Source organism: Lonchura striata, chromosome 15 (assembly GCF_046129695.1).
Source record: "Lonchura striata isolate bLonStr1 chromosome 15, bLonStr1.mat, whole genome shotgun sequence".
NCBI classification, from domain to species: domain Eukaryota; kingdom Metazoa; phylum Chordata; class Aves; order Passeriformes; family Estrildidae; genus Lonchura; species Lonchura striata.
In genome coordinates this window covers 1,608,341-1,628,015 of record NC_134617.1, presented here as the reverse complement: position 1 = coordinate 1,628,015, position 19,675 = coordinate 1,608,341, and the positions used below count along the sequence as shown (strand labels likewise).

Below are 19,675 nucleotides of genomic sequence, written 5' to 3'. Positions count from 1 at the left end.
TGTGTGCAGTGGCACTGCTCAAAGCGGGTTCCTTCTGTGGGTGCGTGCCCCTGGGGAAGGCACTCCAGCAGGAACTACGCGGCACTTTAAAAGCCCCAGAGAGAGCCTGGATGTACCCCTGCTCTGGATGTGCACCCAGCGCTCACACATCTAAACCCGGAGCCACCCAGGGGCCGCGCCGCGGCAGCGGGGCACACCCCCGGTTTGACGGGGTGCCACTTCCGAGTGCCACACACCAAGTGGTGTCCCACGCGTGTCCGCAAAGCCCCCGGGGCGCTCCCTCGCAGCGCTCCATCCATCCCCCCGGAGCCCGGCTCCGCAGCCGCTGCGGGCGGGGGCTGCGGGCGGCTCCGCCCCGGCGCTCCGCGCTCCCCGCCCCGCCGGCCGCCCGGCTCCCGCCGCCGCGCCTGCTGCATGCTCGGTGCTCAGCCCCAGCCGGAGGTGGAAGATGGCGGAGCCGGGGCCGGATTGCAGCTCTCTGCTCGACGAGGATCTCTCCTCCTTCGTCTTCAGTTACCTAGCTGACAGCCAGGTAGGCGGCGCGGCTGGGGGGGGGCTCTGCTGCGCGGCTCCCCGGAGCGCTGCAGCCGGAGGGGGCGAACGGACGGAGCCCCCCGCTCCGCTTGCCGGGGCACCCCGGGGAAGAAACGCTGCTGCCGGAGCGGGGCTGAGGGGCCCGGCTGCTCCGGGGGTGGCCCGGGCTGTGCGGCGGTCCCGTTCTCCCCGCGGCTGCGGAGCCGGCCGCCCGCGGGGCTGTGCGCGCCCCTCCCGGGCTCCCGGGCGGCCGCAGCCCCGCAGCCCCGCCGGCGCTTTCAGCACCACTCGCACGTGGACTCCCGCGCCCCCCACACCCCCCCATCGGCCGGGAATTCGGGGGGGAGAGGGGACAAGTTGATGGGTCGATGGGTTTCGGTACAGAGCGACCCCCCCCCCCCCGGTTGTTAGGGCTCCCCCAAAGGTGGGGAGGGGGCGGCGCGGGGCTGGGGGGGGCTCCGCAGGGGGCTGCGCGGTGGGGGCTGATGGAGCCGGGCTGTGGGATGAGTCATGCCGAGCGTCAGTTCCACGCATACGGGCTGGGATCTTGGGGGATGGAGGTTTGGGGAGGGGAGGTGCGGCAGCGACAGGGGTCTCGGTGCTGCGAGTCGCCGGCTCCGAAATGTGGATGGGCTGTGTTTTGGACGGAGCTGGGTATTAAAATCAGATTAAGGCTCCTTGGCAGCTCCGGCGGGATCACGAGAGCGAGCCGTGCTGGCTATAGGGCTCGCATGCTTTTCCATTTTGGGGGCTGCAAGAGAGGCGCTATACAATAAAGCGGGCAGGAGCCGGAGCCGGGGCTGAGCCCGAGCACGGCCGCGCATTTCGCAGTCGGCTCGATGAGGCTGCTGCAAGTGGGAAGAGTTTTCTGTAGTTATTTATCCTCCCCCCCGACCCTTCCCTTTCATAACCACGGATTACAAAATATCTCTGATTGTGAAGCGAGCGCATTCATCCCAACCCTTGCTCTCTCACCACTTGAGCCCCGCGATTGCAAACAGCCCGGAGCGTGTGTGTGTTTGCGGGGAGCAGCAGGACCAGGGCTGATCCTGCCGCCGGTTTGGGTTCAAAACAAACAAGAGAGCTGGTAAATGAGATTTGCCCGCGGTGCGTGTGCCAGACAGAACCAGGCAGGGCTTGCCACCAGCCAGATTGATGTAGTCCCGGCACCTCTGCCCGCCTGCACCAGCGCCAGAGCGCTCCGGCTTGGCACGGGACCGGGCGGCAGAGCAGGGGGGAGGCAGCCTGGCTTCTTAACCAAGAGCTGCTGACAGGTTGATTACAGCAGCAGGGTCAGGAAAGGTGAGAAGTGGGCCGAGATTTTGTAAGCACTTCGTGGGTTTTTTCCATTTTGTTATTGCTGCGGGAGCCGTCGGCTTGGAGGAGAGGAGGCTGGCTGGCTCTGTGGGACACTGTCCCTCGAGTGGGCTGCGGGTGTGGGATGCCATCCCCTGGAAGTACGGCTCAAAAGCTGCAGCTCCCACCAGCACCATTGCTGCCTGAGCAGGTGAAAGTTCCTGGCGCCGCTTCCCTATAATAACCCTCCTGTTCTCCATGTGTTAACCATGAAAAGCCCCTATGGTTGCAGCACGTGCCTGGAGCCTTGTTTCTCTTTTTCTTTGCTTTTTGGTCAGCATTTGATGTGCCAATTTAAAAGTCTTAATCAAAAAAGCCACTGCTAAGGGAAGGGGAAAACAAAAATCCCACAAATTGTCATCCCTCTCTGGTGCAAGCCCACCATGTTGTGAACGTTTCCCTGGAAAATTTGGAACTGTGAAATGGCCTGTGCTGAAAGGAGACAGTGTTGATGAAACATAGTTGGCTGTGTCCCCTGTTTTCTCTCCCTGTCCCCCGGCGTGCTCTCTCCTGGAGGGAGCACAGGTAGCGCTGCTCTGAAATCTGCAGGTGTGGGAGGAGAGGAGCAGCCGGGGCAGCATTGCAGCTCGCTGCAGCTCCCGTGCAGCCCCTCTGTGCTCTCCCGTCCGGTGCCTGCTTTCGATAATTCCATTTCCTCTTCTGTCCCCATGTGCGCTGAGGGGCTCAGGGCTGCGATGGGAAGAAAAGAGAAGACTGAAAAAGGAAGGAAAACCAGCCCCCCCCCCTCCCAGCTATGATTTGCATGCGTCTGCTTAAGAACCGCCTGAAGTTGTAAGCATGTGTTGTGCTTGTACCTTAACCTCTGATGAAACTGGGGGAAGGCTCCAGCCCTGGCTCTGTCACATGCTGCCTTCTAACTGGGAGCGGGAGGCGGGCCGGGCTGGCTCTGACGTCTCTCCCCATTACTACTGTACGAGCTGAGCTTACAACTGGGTTACGGACTCCTCCGGGGAGCCCCAAAGCTGCTTCCCCAAAGACCCCCGCGCCCCAGCACGAGAGCAGATCATCCTGAGAGGCTGCGCTGTCAGGAGGCCACGGGATGATGAATAGTGGCCGTTGCCTTCGTGGAAATTTTGAGGAATTGGGACTCTCATGCTCTCTCTCGCCCGTGCTTCTCCCCCATCCTGCTTTTGCAGGAGGTTTGGGGAAAGGTGCAGTTGGTGCAGGTGCCAGGTGATCCCTTCCTCTCCAGGGGAGGAATCCTGAGCAAGGCTCTCGGGGAGATGCACGGGGAAGGTTTGACAGGGGTATCTGCATCAGTCCCTTATTCAGAAGGGTTTGTGCTGAGGGTGCCAGCTAACCTCTATTTACATATCGAGGACAGCGATGATTCACGTGCTACCTGCATTGCTACAGAAAGAAAGTCAGGGTTTTTCACTTGGTATCTGCCTTTCTCCTGCCAACTCCTTTTTTCTTTTTTTTTCTTTTTTTTTCTTTTTTTTTTTTTATTTTTAATTTTTTTTTTCCAACAAAAAAAGTGATTTTGTTCTGCTGCGCCTCAAAATGTGTCATTTCTGGGCCTGCTTAATCCATTTTGTGCAACTCTGCTGCTCAGAGGTATGAAGCTGGTTGTAGCTGGTTCATCTGCTGGCACCAGGCACTGGGAAGTGCCAGCCAGGCAGCTCTGCTGAGAGCACCACGGAGCAGCTCTCAGCATCCCTGCGAGAGGCTGGAGCACTGTGGCTCTGACGGCTTCAATTCGTTAAAAAACCCCAAACAAAGTGCAACAGTGGGGGGGGAAAAATAATAAAAAAAACCCAGGCTGCTTCTCAGAGGGATGTTTAAAGATCACATGAACTGAAATACAATATTCCCTCTTTAACTTCCCAGCCTCCTGCTAACAGCTTAATCCATCGATGAGTGCAAGAGGCACAGCGAGCCCGCGCTGGGTTGGCATTTCTAGTGCTGAAGTGGGGATGCATCTCTAATTTCTGATAGTCCTCGCTGAGCTGACCGATATCCTGCTTTTTCTGTGGCTTTTCTCTCGAAGATTTGGGGTGGGCTTGGACAATGGACAGCCCGAGGGCCTGTGCAAAATGCATCCTCAGCTGCATTGCTGCAGCGTGGTTGAAGGGCTGCTGCAGTGGCAGGGCTGGAGGAGGCTGAAGGGTGGCTGTGTCCTGGTGGCTGTCACCGTGCTGGAGCTGGGGGTGCTGGTGGCTGTCCCCAGCACAGTGGAGGCTGGCGAGCACAGCAGAGTCTGAGCTGAGCCAGGAGACAGAGAGCAGCCGGCAGCAGCCGAGGGAGAGGAGGGCTGGAACCCTCAGAGCCTCCCCCCACACCTGCCTGCCTTCCCCCCGGGATTCTGACCCGTGTTCCCCACGCCAGGGGTGCCCCACGCCGGGGGTTTCCCCCCACCTGCCTGCCTGCACATCCCTGCCCCGTCTCATGCCGTAATGGAAAGGCACCTCTCCAACAGGTGAATAATTAAGGGCTCAACGAGGGCCTCCAGCAAAGGGAGCTTTGTGAGGGAGAGGGATCTCTCTCACATTAACCTTTCCAATGTCAAAAGCCTTTTCGTAGGGAGGAACTCCACTTACACGAGCTCTTTGGCACGGTTGGTTGTCTAATTAAAAATGCTCTGGGAATGCCCCTTCCAACACCAAACTCCTGTTTTTTGGGAATGGGCCCCGTGTCTCTGGTGCAGGGACAGGGATGCCACAGGCTGGCTCCTGGCAGATGGTTTGTTGTGGTGCCAAGGGCAGGAGCCCACCAGGCTCTGAGATCCCCTTTGGTGGGGCTGGGGGCTGTGGCAGGGTATGGGAACTGCAGTGCTATAGTGGTGGGACAAGGAGAATGGACTCTAACTGACAGAGAGTGGGGTTACAGGAGATACAAGGAAAAAATCCTTCCCTGTGAAGGTGGGGAGGCCCTGGCACAGGGTGCCCGGAGAAGCTGTGGCTGTCCCTGGAAGGCATCCCTGCCCATGGCAGGGGGTGGAATAGATGAGCTTTAAAGTCTCTCCCAACCCAAACAATTCCGTGATCCCGTGAAGGACGTAATTCCCCCTGGCCAGCATGTGCCAGCCCCATGTCAGCTTGGGGACATCACCGGGCTGGGACAGCGGCATTGTGCAGGGCCCGTCTGTGCTGCTGCTGCCGCCAAATGCCACCACCGAAGCCACCACCGTGGTGTCACCGGGGCGAGGGGCAGCGTCCCTGTGGGGCTCTGCAGCTCTGGCTCTGTCGGGGAAGGGACGAGCCGTCCCCGGAGCCGCGGCTCCACCGGGCCCACGCGTGTGGCACTCCTGGCCGGGGACGCGAGGCGCTGGCGGGGCCTGGGCCGCGGACACGTTTGCCGGAGGAATCGGCTCCAGGCTCCCGCAGCTGAGCCCTGCTCCATGGCAACCCGGCGCGGGCTTATATTTCTCGTGACTGCTTGGCAGCCTGAAGTGATTTAGCAGCGGGGATCTCTGTACGCGCCGGAGCCGCCGCCAGCGCGGCCGTGCCGGGGTGACCGCCGCGCTCCGGCCGCGTGGGGCTCCGGCTGCCCACGGCCCGGGAGCGGGCAGGATCCCACTCCTGCTGCCTGCAGAGCCTGGACAAGGATGGTTGAAGATGCCTGTGCCTGTAGTAAGGAGCCAGGGACTAAAGGTTGAAGTTAATGGGGCGGGTGGTCAGGTGAGGTAGTGACCTATTTCCAGGGACACGGGCACCGTGGGCACTGGGTGATGATCCAGCCAATGTGTTTCCCGTCCCTTATCGCTCGGCCGTTCTGCTTTTCAGCGCTTTTCCTGAACTCTGCCTTACAAACGATTATTTATTTATTTATGGCGGTTGGGTTTATTTTACCTTTTTCTTTCAATAACGGGAGCTTCCAAGAAACGCCGGAGGACTTTGCACAGCCCTGTCCTCACGCAGCCCCGTCTCACTGCACTTCCCCACGTGGAGGCAACAGCCAAGGCCGAGCTGCTGCGTTAAACCAGTTCACTTCTGAATTAACACAGGGAAAAGTAAAAGCTGGAAATCTCCTTTGGCCCTGGAAGATCTGGAAACCTCCCGGGGGAGGGGTTCTTCACCTGGCGAGTGTGGTGGTATCTGCTGGTGGGGGATGTGGAGAGGCTGTGGCAGCCCTGGGGACACGGCCCCATGCAGTAGCCAGAGTAACCTTTGATCTCTGCCTGCTCCGGGCAGCAATGTGGGGCTTAGGGAAAATACTTCCCTTATCTCACATCCCATGTCCCAAGGCAAAGCCCTCAGGCACTGGGAGCTGGCTGGGCACCCCAGGACCAGGAGCTTCCCTGGAGTGACCATGATGATGCTGAAGCGTGCCAGGAGCTTTTAACATCTGTGTCTCCTGTGCCAGGAGCTTTTTCCATCTGTGTCCCCTCTGTCCCCATGGCCCCCTGCCCACCCAGATGGGGACAAAGGCTGGAAAGCCCATGGAGGGCTGATGTGACACTTCTCCACTCCCCTGGGATGAGCAGTACATGCTTTATATGGATGTTTTTGTGCTGAGGTGGCGCCTCCAGCTCTTGCAGGGACTACAGTTGCAGGGCAGCAGCATATCTTTACTGAGATGCATTTTCTGAATTCTTCCTGTGGCCGGGGCAGCACCGCAGCCCCTCTGCTGAAGCAGCCAGGGCCAGGCCCCTCGGTTCCTGTTTCATTTTGCTGCCAGTTTGGCTCAGAGAGCAGCAGCCACCACTGCTGTCACTTCTGCTGCCCGCTTTGTCCGGGGAGGCTGCAGGACGCGCTTTGTCCCCGACATTGGGGGGGAGCGGTGTGGGAAGTGTCATCCTTTCGCCCCCGCTGCCAAAAGCTGCCTTCCACACCTATTCCCCGAGGAACCCTCATTTCCTAATTTTCATGGACGTCAAGAGCAAGGAAATCCTGTGGCGAGGGCCGAGCGTCCTGGCCGGGGCTGCGGGCCGAGCTGGGGCAGCCTGGGGATGGAAGGAAGCTCAGCTGCCTCTCTTCATGTTTGTTCTCCTCCCTCCTGCACCCTGCAAGGGGGGATGTGGCTTTCACAAGTGACAGCTGGGGACCTGGCTGTCCTGCCACGAGGTGACCCACGGCTGGAGCAGCCCCAGCTGTCCCTGGGGGTGCAGCATTTTTGCTGAGCATTTTTCTTGCGGTTTTTTTTCGCCAAGTTCCTAGGTGGGAGGGAGTCGCGTTATTATTTTTTCATGAAGAAAGTGCATCTGTAGCTGCAGGGTGTTCGGGAGACTGCCATGACCCCTTGCATGCACGCAGGACTGGGCTGCAGCCGGGCTGGGTTGGAGCTGAGACCAGCACTGGTCACCCCGAGGCCGTGGCTGTGCACGTGCCAGGGTGACAGCGAGGAGCTGGAGGTGACAAACATGGCACTCACAGCTCTCCTGGAAGGACGCAGCAGGGCCAGGCTCTGGCTCTCTTTGCCCTGCAGAGGTTAATCCCTCTGCCAGCACGGTGTGGTGACACCGGTGGGCACAGAGCTGGTGGCTGTGGTCCTTTGCCCCGGGTGTGCTGCCAGGCAGAACCCACGCTCCTGGCTGGGAGCAGGGCAGATCCCATTCCTGTGTGTGGGATCGGGGCTTGCAGGCAGAGCTGGCATGGGGCTCACCTTGGTTCATGCCAGCTGAGCTGCCAGCCTGCTCCTGCCACGCACAGGCTGCTCACTGGGCACCAGCACGGCGGGGATGAACTTTGTCCAGCTTCAGTCCTGATTTCTTGGCACTTTCCCTGCCTCGCTGCAAATGTTTGCAACTTCCACGGCTTCCAGCTAATTAAACTTTGCATTCCTGTTGGCTCCCTGCAAACCAAGGCTGCTGAGTTGCTTCCCTTTGCCCCGGGCTGGGGGATCTGTGGCTCTGCCTGTGCCAGGTGTGTGTGGCTCAGGGCCACCTTCCTGCATTTTAATGGCAGGAGGATTTTCAAATCTCCCCTTCAACAGCATCAACCCCAGAGCTCTGCACAGCTGGAGATTTAAACCACCAGCATAGTTTCTCCTTTCAAGCAGGCTTGTGCACAGTCACGACCAAACCGTGCTGATAATGAAAAGGAAAAAAAAAAAATCACAATTTTTTTCTTAAAAAGGAAGTTTCTGTTTCTGTGTGGGCCCCACAGGGAGGCTGGCGCATGCGGGTTTCGAGTGCTAGAACCCATTTCCCAGGTAACAGAACTCAAGCCTGTGAGAACTGTGTGGTTTTCTCAGGCTGAAAGGTTGGATGGTATTTGAGCTGCCTTTTTTTTTTCCCTTGTTGCCGTGTCCTTTTAAGAAGGAATAAGTATGTCTATTTATATATATTTTGAAAACGAAAGCACGTGGCCCGTGTCCCCAGAAACCCTCACGGTACTTGTTGCCACCCAGCTCTGGGGGGACACTGCTTTGCTGGTGCCCACCCCAAAACCCACCCCAGCAGCTGAACTGGGGAGCAGCCCCTGGAGCTTGGGGTGAGCTGTGATAGATGTGCAGAACATTCCCTTGGGAATTCTCCATGGGACCAGAGGCTCCGGGGGGTGGAAGTGGATGCAGCAGGAAGGATGTTGGGATGTCATGGAGGGAATGTGGGGACAGCATGGATGAAAAGGGCTGGAGCTGCTCCTCCTTTACTCTTCTTGGCTCCTCCTGCCCATGCTTTGAGTGGTGCTGCCTGGCCTGCCTGCAGTGCTGGCTTCTCCATTCCTCTGCCAGGGCATCTGGGATGCAGAGTGGTTTCCATGGGGAGAACTGAGGGTCTGCTTGCCCTGGCTGCCTCCTCTCAGTGTCCACCTCAGTGTCCACCAGTGCCTGCTGCCCAGAGGAGCTGGAAACCAGTCTGCACATCCAGCTGAGTCAAAAATACATGAAAGTCAGATTATCAGGGAGAGACTGTCCTCATCTCTGCCGCTCACTTATGGCAGTGCAAGGACCTGGAAATACAGCTTTCAAGTTTCTCTCTGTATTTATGTAACCCAAACGAACTCTTTTTTGGAAAGAGCCACTCTGTCTCATTTAGATACCTAAATATAGCAGCTGCTCCAGAGGGAGGATTAGCCTGCAAGTGCCCTGGCGGGTATGGGACCTTTGTGCACGGGTGTTGTGGGGAATTTAAACCTCACTCAGTGGGGCCTGTGGGGATTATTCCCCTTGCCATTATCAAGGTGGGCTTGCAGTGGTCTGGGTCAGCAGGGAGCTCACACAGTGGCTGGGTTGGGAAGCACAAACCTGTGGAGATGTGGACTGCAGGGCTTTTTCTAAATGTCTCGATGCCTTTTGAGGCCAGGGCCCTTCTATGCCCAAACACGCTGTTTGTTATTGTACCACCACCTCCCCTTGCAGGGAGGATCTGTTCTCCAAGGCACTGAAGCAGAGCTGAGCTATGGGGTGAAACCTCCACATCCAGCCCTGCCAAAGGGCCCCGTGGGGCTGCAGCACTCGGGGTGATCAGTGAGGGATGCTGGAGATGAACCACCCCCACAACGTGGCACTGGGTGGAAAGGCAGGGAAGTGCAAGGGTCCTTCTGCCCGTAGGTGCACTTCAGGTAAGGTGCACATTTAGGGAAAGGTGTGGGACCAAGCATTTGAAATGCCTGAGGGACACCCCACAGGTGGCATTTCCCTTTGCCAGGGATGTCCGTGGGCATTCAGGGACAGCCACCCTCCTGGGCACCAGGGCCTGCCACTTCTCTGAGATGCAGGTGTTGGCAGAGTCTGGGCACTGCGCACATCCCGTGGACCCACTTCTGCTTCTCCTCACACACCAGAGCCCTTTGCCTTGGGATGAGCACAAGAGATCTGACCATGTGGCGTTGGGGGGGGTCTCAAGCACCCCGTGGCATCAGCCAGGCTTGCACCTTGCACCAAGTATTGACGGGAGCTGAGTTTCTCAGAGGTGCCCAGAGTGACCTTTGCTTTTGTCTGGTAGTATTTCCAACTGCCCTGCAATGAGGGTGCCGTGTGCCGCTTCCAAAGGCGTGGGGAATGGCTGTTTGTGTGCTGGTGTCCCAGGGACGTGGTGACACATGCTGCAGCAGTCTGTGCAGCTGGCTCGTTTTAACAGTGTGGAGAGGACACCCTTGTGTTTCCCTCTGCTCCCATCTGCTTTGCAGTGCTGACACAAGAGCAGCTCCCTGGCCTGGGGCTGCTGCAGGGGCTCCTTGGGATTGGGAGACAAACAGGAGCTGCTTTGTGTTTTCTGCAGGAAAGCAGAGGGTCCCTCAGCTGTTTGAGCACTGCCTCTGTGCTTTTGGTGTGCTTTTGGCTCTGCCTCCCTGCACACCTCATCCCCGCTGCTGCCCAGGCCCGTGTGCCCAGCTCAGAGCTGTGCAGCCTGTGGTGTGCAGGCTCCTCTGCCATCCCCCTGGGGCAGGAGCCACCTGGATAAACCGTGGATGTGTCAGTGAACACCTGCACGCTGGCTTCACACGGTGCCCTTGGACAACCTTGCCAGCCCCATGCCACGTCCCCTCAGCTCCCAGCGCAGGCAGGTCCCATTTGGGCGCTGCCCTGCTCAGGTCGGTGTTGTTCTGCCCTGGCAGGGTGCAGGTGAAATGGAGAAGGCTGAGAACGTAGAAGGGGAGGAGGAGGGTGGTGGGCTCCGTGCGGAGGGCTCGCAGTGTCCCCAGGATCCCCGAGCTGGCTGGCAGATGGCTGCGGCCCTCCCGCCCTGCTCCGAGGAATACAAATGTGCGGCAGATACGGTTACCCGGCCCGGCAGCGGTGTTGGCTTTCACCTGGATCGATATCCCTGCCGGCCTGGCGCTCAGCTGGCAGCACAGCCAGCCCGGGAGCAGGCACCCGCCGAGGCTCCGCGCCCCTGCCCGTCCGTGTGCCCGGCTGCCCCGGTGCCCGCCGCAGCGCCGCTGCCGCGCTGTCCGGCTCCGTCATGCGTAAAATGTAATAAATAGGGCCATAAGCCTTTTACAAAGTCTATTTCCACTCTTGGATCCGGGATTTAATGCATGGCTGCTTAGAGAGGCTGAGGATTTCAGGGGTCAGCAAGGCTAATTGCGCTGCTGGAATAAAAGGGTGCGTGGTGAGGATCCTGCCCGCGGGCGGGAGAGGGTGCCGGGGGTCCCAGCCCCCCGCCCGCTGCCCTGGCTCTGTGTGCTCCCTGCCAGCAGCCTGGGAATGCCACGGCCCCGTGTGGCAGCTTGGCGAGGGCTGGGGTCCCCAGGGAGGTCTCTTTTGGGGCCGGGGAGGCCGAGCCAGCCGGAGTCACATGCCGCAGGTGTTCGGTTCCCCAGTGCTCCGCGGTGTCCCTGTGTGTCTGGCCAGGCACGGCTGGCTGGAGCGCTTGATCTTAGATTACCTGTAAGCCAGGGAAAGCCTCTGCGGGGCCAAGGGCCAGTGAGGATCAGGGTTGTCCTGGTGCCAGCTCAGCCCCAGCCTGCAGCATCTTCTTCAGCTGCAGAGAGGAGCTGGGCACCATCCTACCAGGCTGTGCCAGTGGGCCCCGGTGCCACAAACTGGGATGTGAAGGGATGTGTGTCCTGTGCCGGGGAGACAGCTGTCACAGGGACATTTCTCTCTGTGCACCTCTATGAAAAATCCTGAGAGAGAGAGAAATGTCCCTGTGACAGACAGCCCCACTGGGAACGGAAATGCACTGCTGGGGGAGAGCCTGGGGCACAGACCTGCATGGCTTCAGTGCCAGGTGTGCAGGGTGGCCAGCACAGGGCTGGGGTCAGGACCTGCACAGAGCTTTCCTGGAGGTGCCAGGGAGGAGCTGAGGGCATGTGCAGGCTCTGCATCGCCAGGAAATCCAGCAGCCACACGCGCCCTGTCAGGAGGGGGACCCAGATGCCCCGAGGCTCCGGGTGCGCGCCCTGTGCCAGCCGCTCGCTCTTGCGGGGCTGGCAGGGCTGTGCTGCTGGCCACGGCAGACGGAGGACGCCAGCTCCGCTCAGTGACTCCGCTGGCTGATCCCGTCATCTCCTTCTCCAGCCAAGTGCTGAAGTCGCCATGGAAACCGGCATGGCAGCAGCCTCGCCAGCTTCCTCACTGCCAGTGCCCGGCCGGTGCCACGCCGGTGCCACGCCGGTGGCAGCCTCGGCCACCGCTGCTCGCCCCCTTCCTCGAGGGCATCAGTCCCGCTGCTGGGCTCGGGGGTGCACAGGAGATCTAATGGATCCCCAGATCCATTAGAGCTCCTCCATCCTGCAGGGCCTCGCAGGAAACACGAAGGAAAAGCCTGAGAGTATTGCTATTAATAGTACCTGCTCCCAAAGTTATCTTTAGCTGCACTGCTCCCACCTTCATTCATAACAGCCATGGCACGGGCCTGACTCCTCACCCTGCTGCAGGAGTGGCTTTGAGGTAACCCCGGCATCCCCAGGTGCTCCACTCGCCTGGGCTTCCACCACTCAGCAGCCTTTCCTCTGCCTGTGGAGAGGGATGGGCAGCAAACCTTTCCCTGTAGTGGGAAATGGAGCTGGATTTCTTTTCCAGGGTTCATTTTTCTGTGGTGACCGTAACGCTGAACTCTGCTTGGCTTTGCCTCTCCTCCCACGTCGCTCCTGTGCAGCAGGGTTGTGTCTTGCCAAAGGCTTTCTCCCTGGAGCATCCCTGCTGGAAGTCCACGCTGGTGCTGGGATTTTGCTTGATCAGTGGAGGAGGCAGTGCATGAAGTCGAACTATTGGGGATGGAGTATTTTCCACTTGTATTTCAGTGGGTGTTTTCATGGGTTTCAAGCTGTGGTCCACCCTTCCCAGCATCTTTCATCTCTAGAGCTCACACAGCTCCTGGGAGGGTGCAGGGCTTTGAAAGGGCTTTGAGGCTTCAAGGGCTCATCCCACTGCTTTGAGGCAGCATCTCCCACCGTTGCCAGGGAAAGGCCTCTTTCTCCTATTCTTGAACTCGGCAGCCACCGAGTTCCTCAGGTTCCCGGGTTAATCTGTTCCTGCCTTTAATGAGCTGCCTCATTAAAGTGTTTTTCCCTAATAACCAGCCCTCCGGGCTGGGAGATGTTCAGCTGCAGACAACTGGAGACCTGCAGGCTGCAAAGGGCTGCTTGGGCTGTGTGTGGGGTGCAGGATGAGCACCATCCCTCTTCTCCCACACGGTGCCAAAAAGGCTGTGAAGGGAGCAGCTCAAAGCACCCCAAACCTGCCTCTCCTGGGCTCCAGCACCAGACCTGCTGCACCCACAAACTACAGGGCAGGCTGTACTGAGGGTGGCATCTGCCCTTGGAGTGCAGCAAACTGGGGATACTGGGACTAACTCATCCTGCTGCAGAGTCTTCCCACAAAATGTTCTTACCCAGGGATGTGCAGCACAGGGACTGTTGGACGTCACCCTAGAAGCCAAACTTGTGGGTGCATGCCTGCACCCCTTGGGCTGGGAGGAATCTGCCCAGCCCTAATAAGGAGGTTTGAGCTGCTTGCCTTGGTGCCTGGGAGCTGATCTGGCTGGTTTGGATAAATGGAAGTGGAAATCTCCCTCCTGGGGGCCTGCTTTGTGTGAGGGAGTGCACACACAGCTTGTAGCTGTGGCCTCCCAGGAACATCCATCCTTCAGGCACCTGTCCCACCTGGTCCCCGTGTCCTGCAGGCATCTGTCCCACCTGGTCCCTGTGTCCTGCAGGCATCTGTCCCACCTGGTCCCCCAGCTCCGTGGTGGCTGCCCTGGGCGAGCAGGGCGAAGGGTGGGAGTCCTCCTTGGAGCAGTGGCTCCAAAGGAGCAGCTTCAGCAGAGCCTCTGGTGAGGCAGCAGCTGCCACAGCCCCTGTCCCCAGGCCGTGCTTTTTAGGGTGCCAATGATGCAAGGCAGGAAGGTGCCTGCTTCTGGGGCTGCTCCATTTATATTTAGCTGACCCAGTTGCTGAGCAGGGGCTGCTGGTCCCTCCTGGAGCTGCACTTGGGGTGCTGTGAGGGAATGCAGTAGCAGCATCCGGCTGCATCCCTGCACTCCTGCATCCCTGCAGCCTGCAGCCTGCTCTGGAAGGGCTGGGCTGTGCTGGCAGCCGCCCTGCAGCCTGCCAGCCCCTGAGCACCCCTCCCAGCCTCCCCCATCCAGCAGCACCCCAGATTCCCCAGGGAGGGAGGAGCTGTGGTGGCCCAGCAGAGATGGAGAGGCAGGAGTTGCTGCTGCAGAAGCAGCCTGAGGTTGTGCACAGACTGAGGCAGGATCAGGCAGTGCTCCAGCCCCGTTCCTGGAGCCATCCCGTGGGGTTCTCCTGCCTCTCCAGCCTCAGCTCACCCCTCCTGCATCCTGCTGCTGTCTGCTGTGGGTGCTGCCGGCGTGTGAGGGGCTTCAGGGAACTCCTGGAAAGCTCTGGGCTGCCAAAACTCATCCTCTTGTGCCAAGCACCTGCGAGGCAGCTGCTTCCCCAGGGCAGGAAGGAGATAAAAAGAAAATCGCTTTCAAAGGCAGGGTGGCCTCCTCCCCAGGATCAGGGCGTGTGGCCAGGATGCTTTCCCGAAAAGAGCCGCTGTCCCTGCGTGGTGAGGGGCTGGAGGGGACGTGGTGTTCCCAGCCTGATGGCCCCGTGGTTCGTGTTTGCAGGGCTGTTGTGGTTGGCACACCTGGGGAAAGGCAAGTCCCCAAGGCAGGGCAGAGCAAAGCACTTGCTGCGGAAAGGGAAATTAATTACGGGCACTTTGCTGCGCTCCAAGTGACTGCAAAGGCTGATGCTTCTCCTGTTGGCCGATAAACTAATTGTAACGGCAAAACCTCAACAAAAGCCAGGCTCTTAAATGCTTTCTTAATTAATAATTCTCAATAATCACTTGACGTCAATGACCAATTAAAACTTTGGAGAAGGGAAGTTGTTGTTAAGTGCCCGATACCTTTGCTCCTCAGTCGCTGCAGCTCTGATGAATCCTGCAGAAAAGCACCGGGAAAGCCAAGCCCGATGTTTTTAAAGGAAAACATTAAGCAGGAAAAACGTGAATATTCACGTGAGTGTCCACAGGGACAAGAGGAGAGAAGCTGAGCAGTCACTTGGCTCTGCTGCTCCCTGCTGAGCAGCCAGCAAGGGATGGCAATGCAGGCAGCCAGAGGGGTGGCACCAGGGGTGCCCCTTCCTGCCCCTCTGCTGTGCTGAGTCCAGGGACAGGATGAGTGGAAGGGCATCTTTTCAAGGAGTCCATATTCAAGGGGTCTTTAAGGTCCTGCTGAATGTCCTGTCCCTTGGTGGGTCCTTTATTTGTCATGTGCCTCCTTCTCTTTCTCCTCCTTCTTCCCACAGCCTGCCTGAGGTCAGCATCTCCCAGCTCAGCCCTGCCAGGCCTGAAAGCATCACCAGCTGGATTTTATTGGGTGGGAGTTGAGTGGTCTCCAATCCATCTCCTGTTAAGTGGAGCCTCTGGAAAGCTGCCGTTCATCTCCCTGCAGTGCTGGTGGCTGCAACGCAGTGCTGGGAGGGTTAATGTCCTCCTCCTCCTCCTTCTCCTCCTCCTCCTCCTTCTCTCAGCTTCACAGCCATCTTAAAACTGCTGGAGCCAGAGCTGTGCACTCCCTGCTGCCACTCCTTTTACAGTATGGGCTGGCTGGCCAGGGAGCCCGGCCGGCTCCTCCACCCGTCCAACTCTTTTCCTTCTTTGGATGTGCCCTGCTCCGGCTGCCCGGGCACTGCCTCCCCCCACGGGACCCGTGCCCCTGGCGAGGGGCGATGGCCGGGGCCAGGGGCTGCCACGGCTGGGCTCAGCAGTGCCAGGCTGAGCTTTTTGCCCCCGTTCCTCCAGGACAGCTCTGGGTGTCTGCCAAGGTGGATGCCAGCGGCTCCCGGGCACCGCTGGCACTGAGTGAGCATTTTATACCTGCAGATCCCTTGGTGGGCTCTAGGAAAATCCTCCCGTGGGAAAGGTGGGAGAGGGTCACTGCTGGCAGCCAGAGGAGGGTGAGGAGCGTGGCACAGGGGGAAGGAGCTTTGTGGCACAATACCCCCTCCAGGATGGGCACGGGGCTGCTCTCAGCAGTGGGGAAAAGCAGAGGGAGCCCTCCCGTGCAGGGAGCAGAGAGGGCAGAGCCTCAGGCAGGCAGGCTCTGCTCCCCACTGAGCTCTTCCCCTGCCTGTCACCCCTCACAGCTGGCCCTGGGCTCCCGGGGGTGTTGCTGGCGGCCGTGGGAGAGTTGCTGAGCGTGTGCTGGTGGCCAGGCACAGCCCTGGCTCTCGGGGTGGCAGGACAGCAGCAGCACGTGCTCCTGCCTCTGCAGCCCAGCCTGGCCTCTTACCCAAATACCAGGCACTGCCCAAGGGTTTGTGCCCCTCCTGAGCCGGGGAGAAGCAGGGGAAAGGCCTCTGGGGCCGAGGGGGGAGGCAGAAACAGGGCGTCCCCGTGTCCCCTCTGTGCTGCTTCAGCAGATGTCAGCACAGGGAGGAGGAGGAGGAGGAGGAGGAGGCCACCCAGGGATCACATCTGGGGATTTTTTGGGTTGCTGAAAGTCCGTGCATAGGATGGTGCCTGAAAAGGGAATGAGGGGAGAAGGGGGAGCCGCCCCAAAAGGCGCAGGGAGGTCTTTGGTGCTGTGGGTCAGTGGCAGGAACAGTGGGGACACTCTGGGGGGGCCAAGGACCTGTCATTCCAAGTGGCTTTTCCATGAGCCCTGTGCCAGCTCCTGCCTGTCCCTGTAAGGGGACAGCAGCCTGTGAGACCCCTGGTGTCCCTGGTGTCCCAGCAGCCACCAGGCTCAGTCCAGCCAGGGACTGTCACCTCTGTCCCTGCTGGGGATGCTCCAGGGGCTGTGTCCCACCCTCCCAGTGCCCAGTGTGAGAGGGTGGCTGTGCAGCAGGAGTGCCAGGCAGGTTTCCAGTCCCCTCCTGAGCAGGTGGCACAGGCACAGTGGGCACCAAGCTGCTGCTGCCACCACTCCACCCCATTGTCCCCAAGGAGGATGAGGCAGCCCCAGCAGACCCCACAGCTTGGGACACCCTCGAGAAGTCCTGGTAGCAGTGTGTGGGGCAGCACCCAGCAGGGATGATGAATGGCTTAACCCTCTCCTGGCACTGCCCAGCCTCCTGCCAGGCCACTGGGGTGGCTGTGGAGGGAAGGCTGGGGAGCTGGGGGTGGTTCCTTGGGCCAGGCTGTGCTGGCAGCAGCGCCCTGGCCAGCCAGGGAGCCAAATGTCCCAGTGTGACCCGGCCAGGAGCCTGGGAGGCAGGAGGGGTGGCAGCAGGATGGGTGGCAGCAGGATGGGATGCCTGGAGTTCCATCCCGCTTGGCCCTGTCTCAGTGGCACTCGGTGCCAGCAGTTGGGGGGTGGCTGCTGCGGGTCCCAGCAGGGCCACAGCCCAGCCTGGCTGCCTGGCCACCCCTCCTTTCCACCCCTTTCTCCCAGATGTGCTGATGGAGGCACGCAGGCCTCCTGCCAAAGGAGGGGAGGCTTTGCTGTGGCTTCCCTGCCGCCAGAACGCAGGGGTGGCTCCTCAGCCGAGGCACCCACGGGTGCCAGGGCTCAGCCTGGCTGCACTTGCTGTCTCCCTGGCACTGCAGGCACAGGATCCTTTGCCAAGCACCGGGGTCACACCAGGATTTACCTCTGCTGCACATCCAGAGGGAAGGAGATGGAGGCACCCACGGCTCCCTGCCCCTCCTGCCTCTCTGCACCAGCTGTGGCTGGTTTGGTTGAGGAGGATCCCTGGATTTTGGCAGTGGGGAAGCCACGGGAAAGGCACCCATGCTTTGCCAGAAACCACTCAGCAGGAGCAGGGGGAGCCCCTTGCCACCCCGCTCATGCCAGCACATGCAAACCCTGGTGGGATGCAGAGTGGGGGATTTAGGCTCACTCTCATCTCTCAGGGAGACACCCAGGGAAAAGGTTTGTGGATTATTTTATGCTTTGCACCCAGTTTGGGCCAGTGTGAACCTGTGGATGTGGCTGGGCAGCCCCAGCCATGGGTGAGGGGAGCATCAGTGCAGCCCCTGGCTCCTCTCACACCAAAGGCAGCAGCTGCAGGATAATAAATGAGGAGTCTATATTTAGCCCCTGTGTCTGGAGCAGCGTCACAGCCTTGCCAGAGGGTTTTACCATTCAGCACAGGCAGGTTTCCCTGCTCCTCCAGCTCCATGCCACCTCTGCAGAAAAGCTCATCAAAGACATCCAGCTGGAAAAGCATCCTGAACAGAAAAAGTGATACCTGCACAAAATCTCAGCCGAGGGATGACAGAGCTGAGCATTCCAGGGAGCCTTGGAAGGAGCTGGCTTGGGGCCCGTCTCCTTTGGCAAAGGCTTTATTTTGTTGCACAGAATTTTGTAGTAAAGAAAACAGGGATGGAGCCATCCCTTGTGCCACCCCAGCCCGGTGCCAGTTCCTGTCCCAGCCCGTGGAGCTGCTGATCCCTGTGGTCCCTAAACCCCCCCAGCAGCCTGGCTGTGCCCTGCAGCTGCCAGGAGCAGCTGGGCTGGGGAGGGGACAGTTCCTGATGGAGCTGGGGCTGCTGGGCCCGTCAGGCAGTGCCTGGTAATCCCTGTTGAAATTCCAGGAGGGCTGCAGTGTTGTGCAAAGCCCTGTGCAGAGCCAGGCCCTGCTTTCCTGGCATCCCAGATTGCCAGGCTGGAATGAGATTTGCATGAAGATTCCTGGTGCTCGCATCTGGGATTTTCCCTGCGTTTTGCAATGTCAGAGGATGTTGGGAACAGAGGATGCTGTCCACTGCTGGCTCCTCCTGGCCTGGGGAGGGTTTTTCCAGGCAAAGCCAAGCACTGAGCCCTTGCCATGAGGTGTGAGTGTGGCAGAGGCAGCTGGTGACAGCAATGGTGACCAGCTCTGCCCAGGCCTTCCTTTGTGGCTCGCAGCACCAGGATTTTTGTCCTGCACCCTTCCTTCCACAGGGTTCCTGCATTTCCCAGGGGAAAAGCCAGCGTGAGCACAGCACTGGGTAAAACTCACCAGCAATGGGGCAGACAGCCCCTTGGCACTGCCCAGCCCCACGTCTGCTCCCAGCTGGGCACGGAGGCTGTGGCTGCCCCTGGATCCCTGCAAGTGCCCAAGGGCAGGCTGGATGGGGCTTGGAGCAGCCTGGGATATGGAAGGTGTCTGTCCCTGCCCAGGGCAGGGCGTGGAGCAAGATCTTTAAGGTTCTCTCCCAATCCAAACCATTCCAGGATTCTGTGAGGGGTGCACCACCTTCCCTGTGCCCGCCCGTGGTGCCAGCTGCGCCTTGGCACTACAGGGACACTCGAGGACACCCCAAGGACACCCCAGTGGCAGAGCTGGCTCACAGCTGAGCTGGGGGAGAGCAGCACTCGGTGCTGGGGGTCAGTGAGCCCCTGCCTGCCCCCCACATCCTGGGCCAGCCCAGGAGGGACAGCCCCTCGCCCACGGCAGGGGTGTGCAGCATGGGGCAGAGGCACCCGCAGAGCCTGGGCAGCTGCCCAGGGCACTGGCAGCCGTTGGGGAGGAGGAGGAGGAGGAGGAAGGCACCTGACTGCCAGGCAGGAGTCCAACTAGTTGAAACAGCTCCCGTTGTGGTTTGCATAACCCAGCCTGGCTCTGGGCACACACGGTGTCACCTGGGCACCGGGCTGGCAGCGGGGTGGGTGGGCAGGCTGAGGGTGCCCTCCGTGCCCTCCATGCCCTGCTGCCAGGCTGGGAGGGCAGGGCTGGCTGTTCTCCTCCAGCTCCAGCCCAGCAATGTCCCTGCCAGTCCCCAGCGGTGCCACGCCGAGCACAGCCCCGGCCCCGTGCCCTGCCTCCCTGCAGGACCCTCCAAGGTGACACTGGAGGCTCTGGCAAGGACTCCTGGCCACGTTCCCCCCTGGCAGCCCCTGGCACGGAGGCAGCAGGGGGAGAGGGATGGATAAGAGCAAGCTGGGAGCTGGAGCTGCTGGCATGCCTGGGGAGCTGCTGCCAGGCACTGGGGCCTGGCAAAGTCAGGAAGGTGGCACACCAACCCCTGCCAGCCCTCTGTGGGGTTT

General features: G+C 59.9%; 1 protein-coding gene across 1 annotated transcript in view; it reads left to right on the top strand.

The window, feature by feature from the left end:
- Positions 1-379: 379 nt before the first annotated feature.
- PPARGC1B (PPARG coactivator 1 beta) overlaps positions 380-19,675 on the top strand; it is a 44,878-nt gene continuing 25,582 nt past the window's right edge. The window contains exon 1 of the mRNA XM_021547184.3: positions 380-532. Coding sequence (XP_021402859.2) covers positions 449-532 — 84 coding nt within the window. The 5' untranslated portion in view covers positions 380-448. The remainder of the gene's footprint in view (positions 533-19,675) is intronic.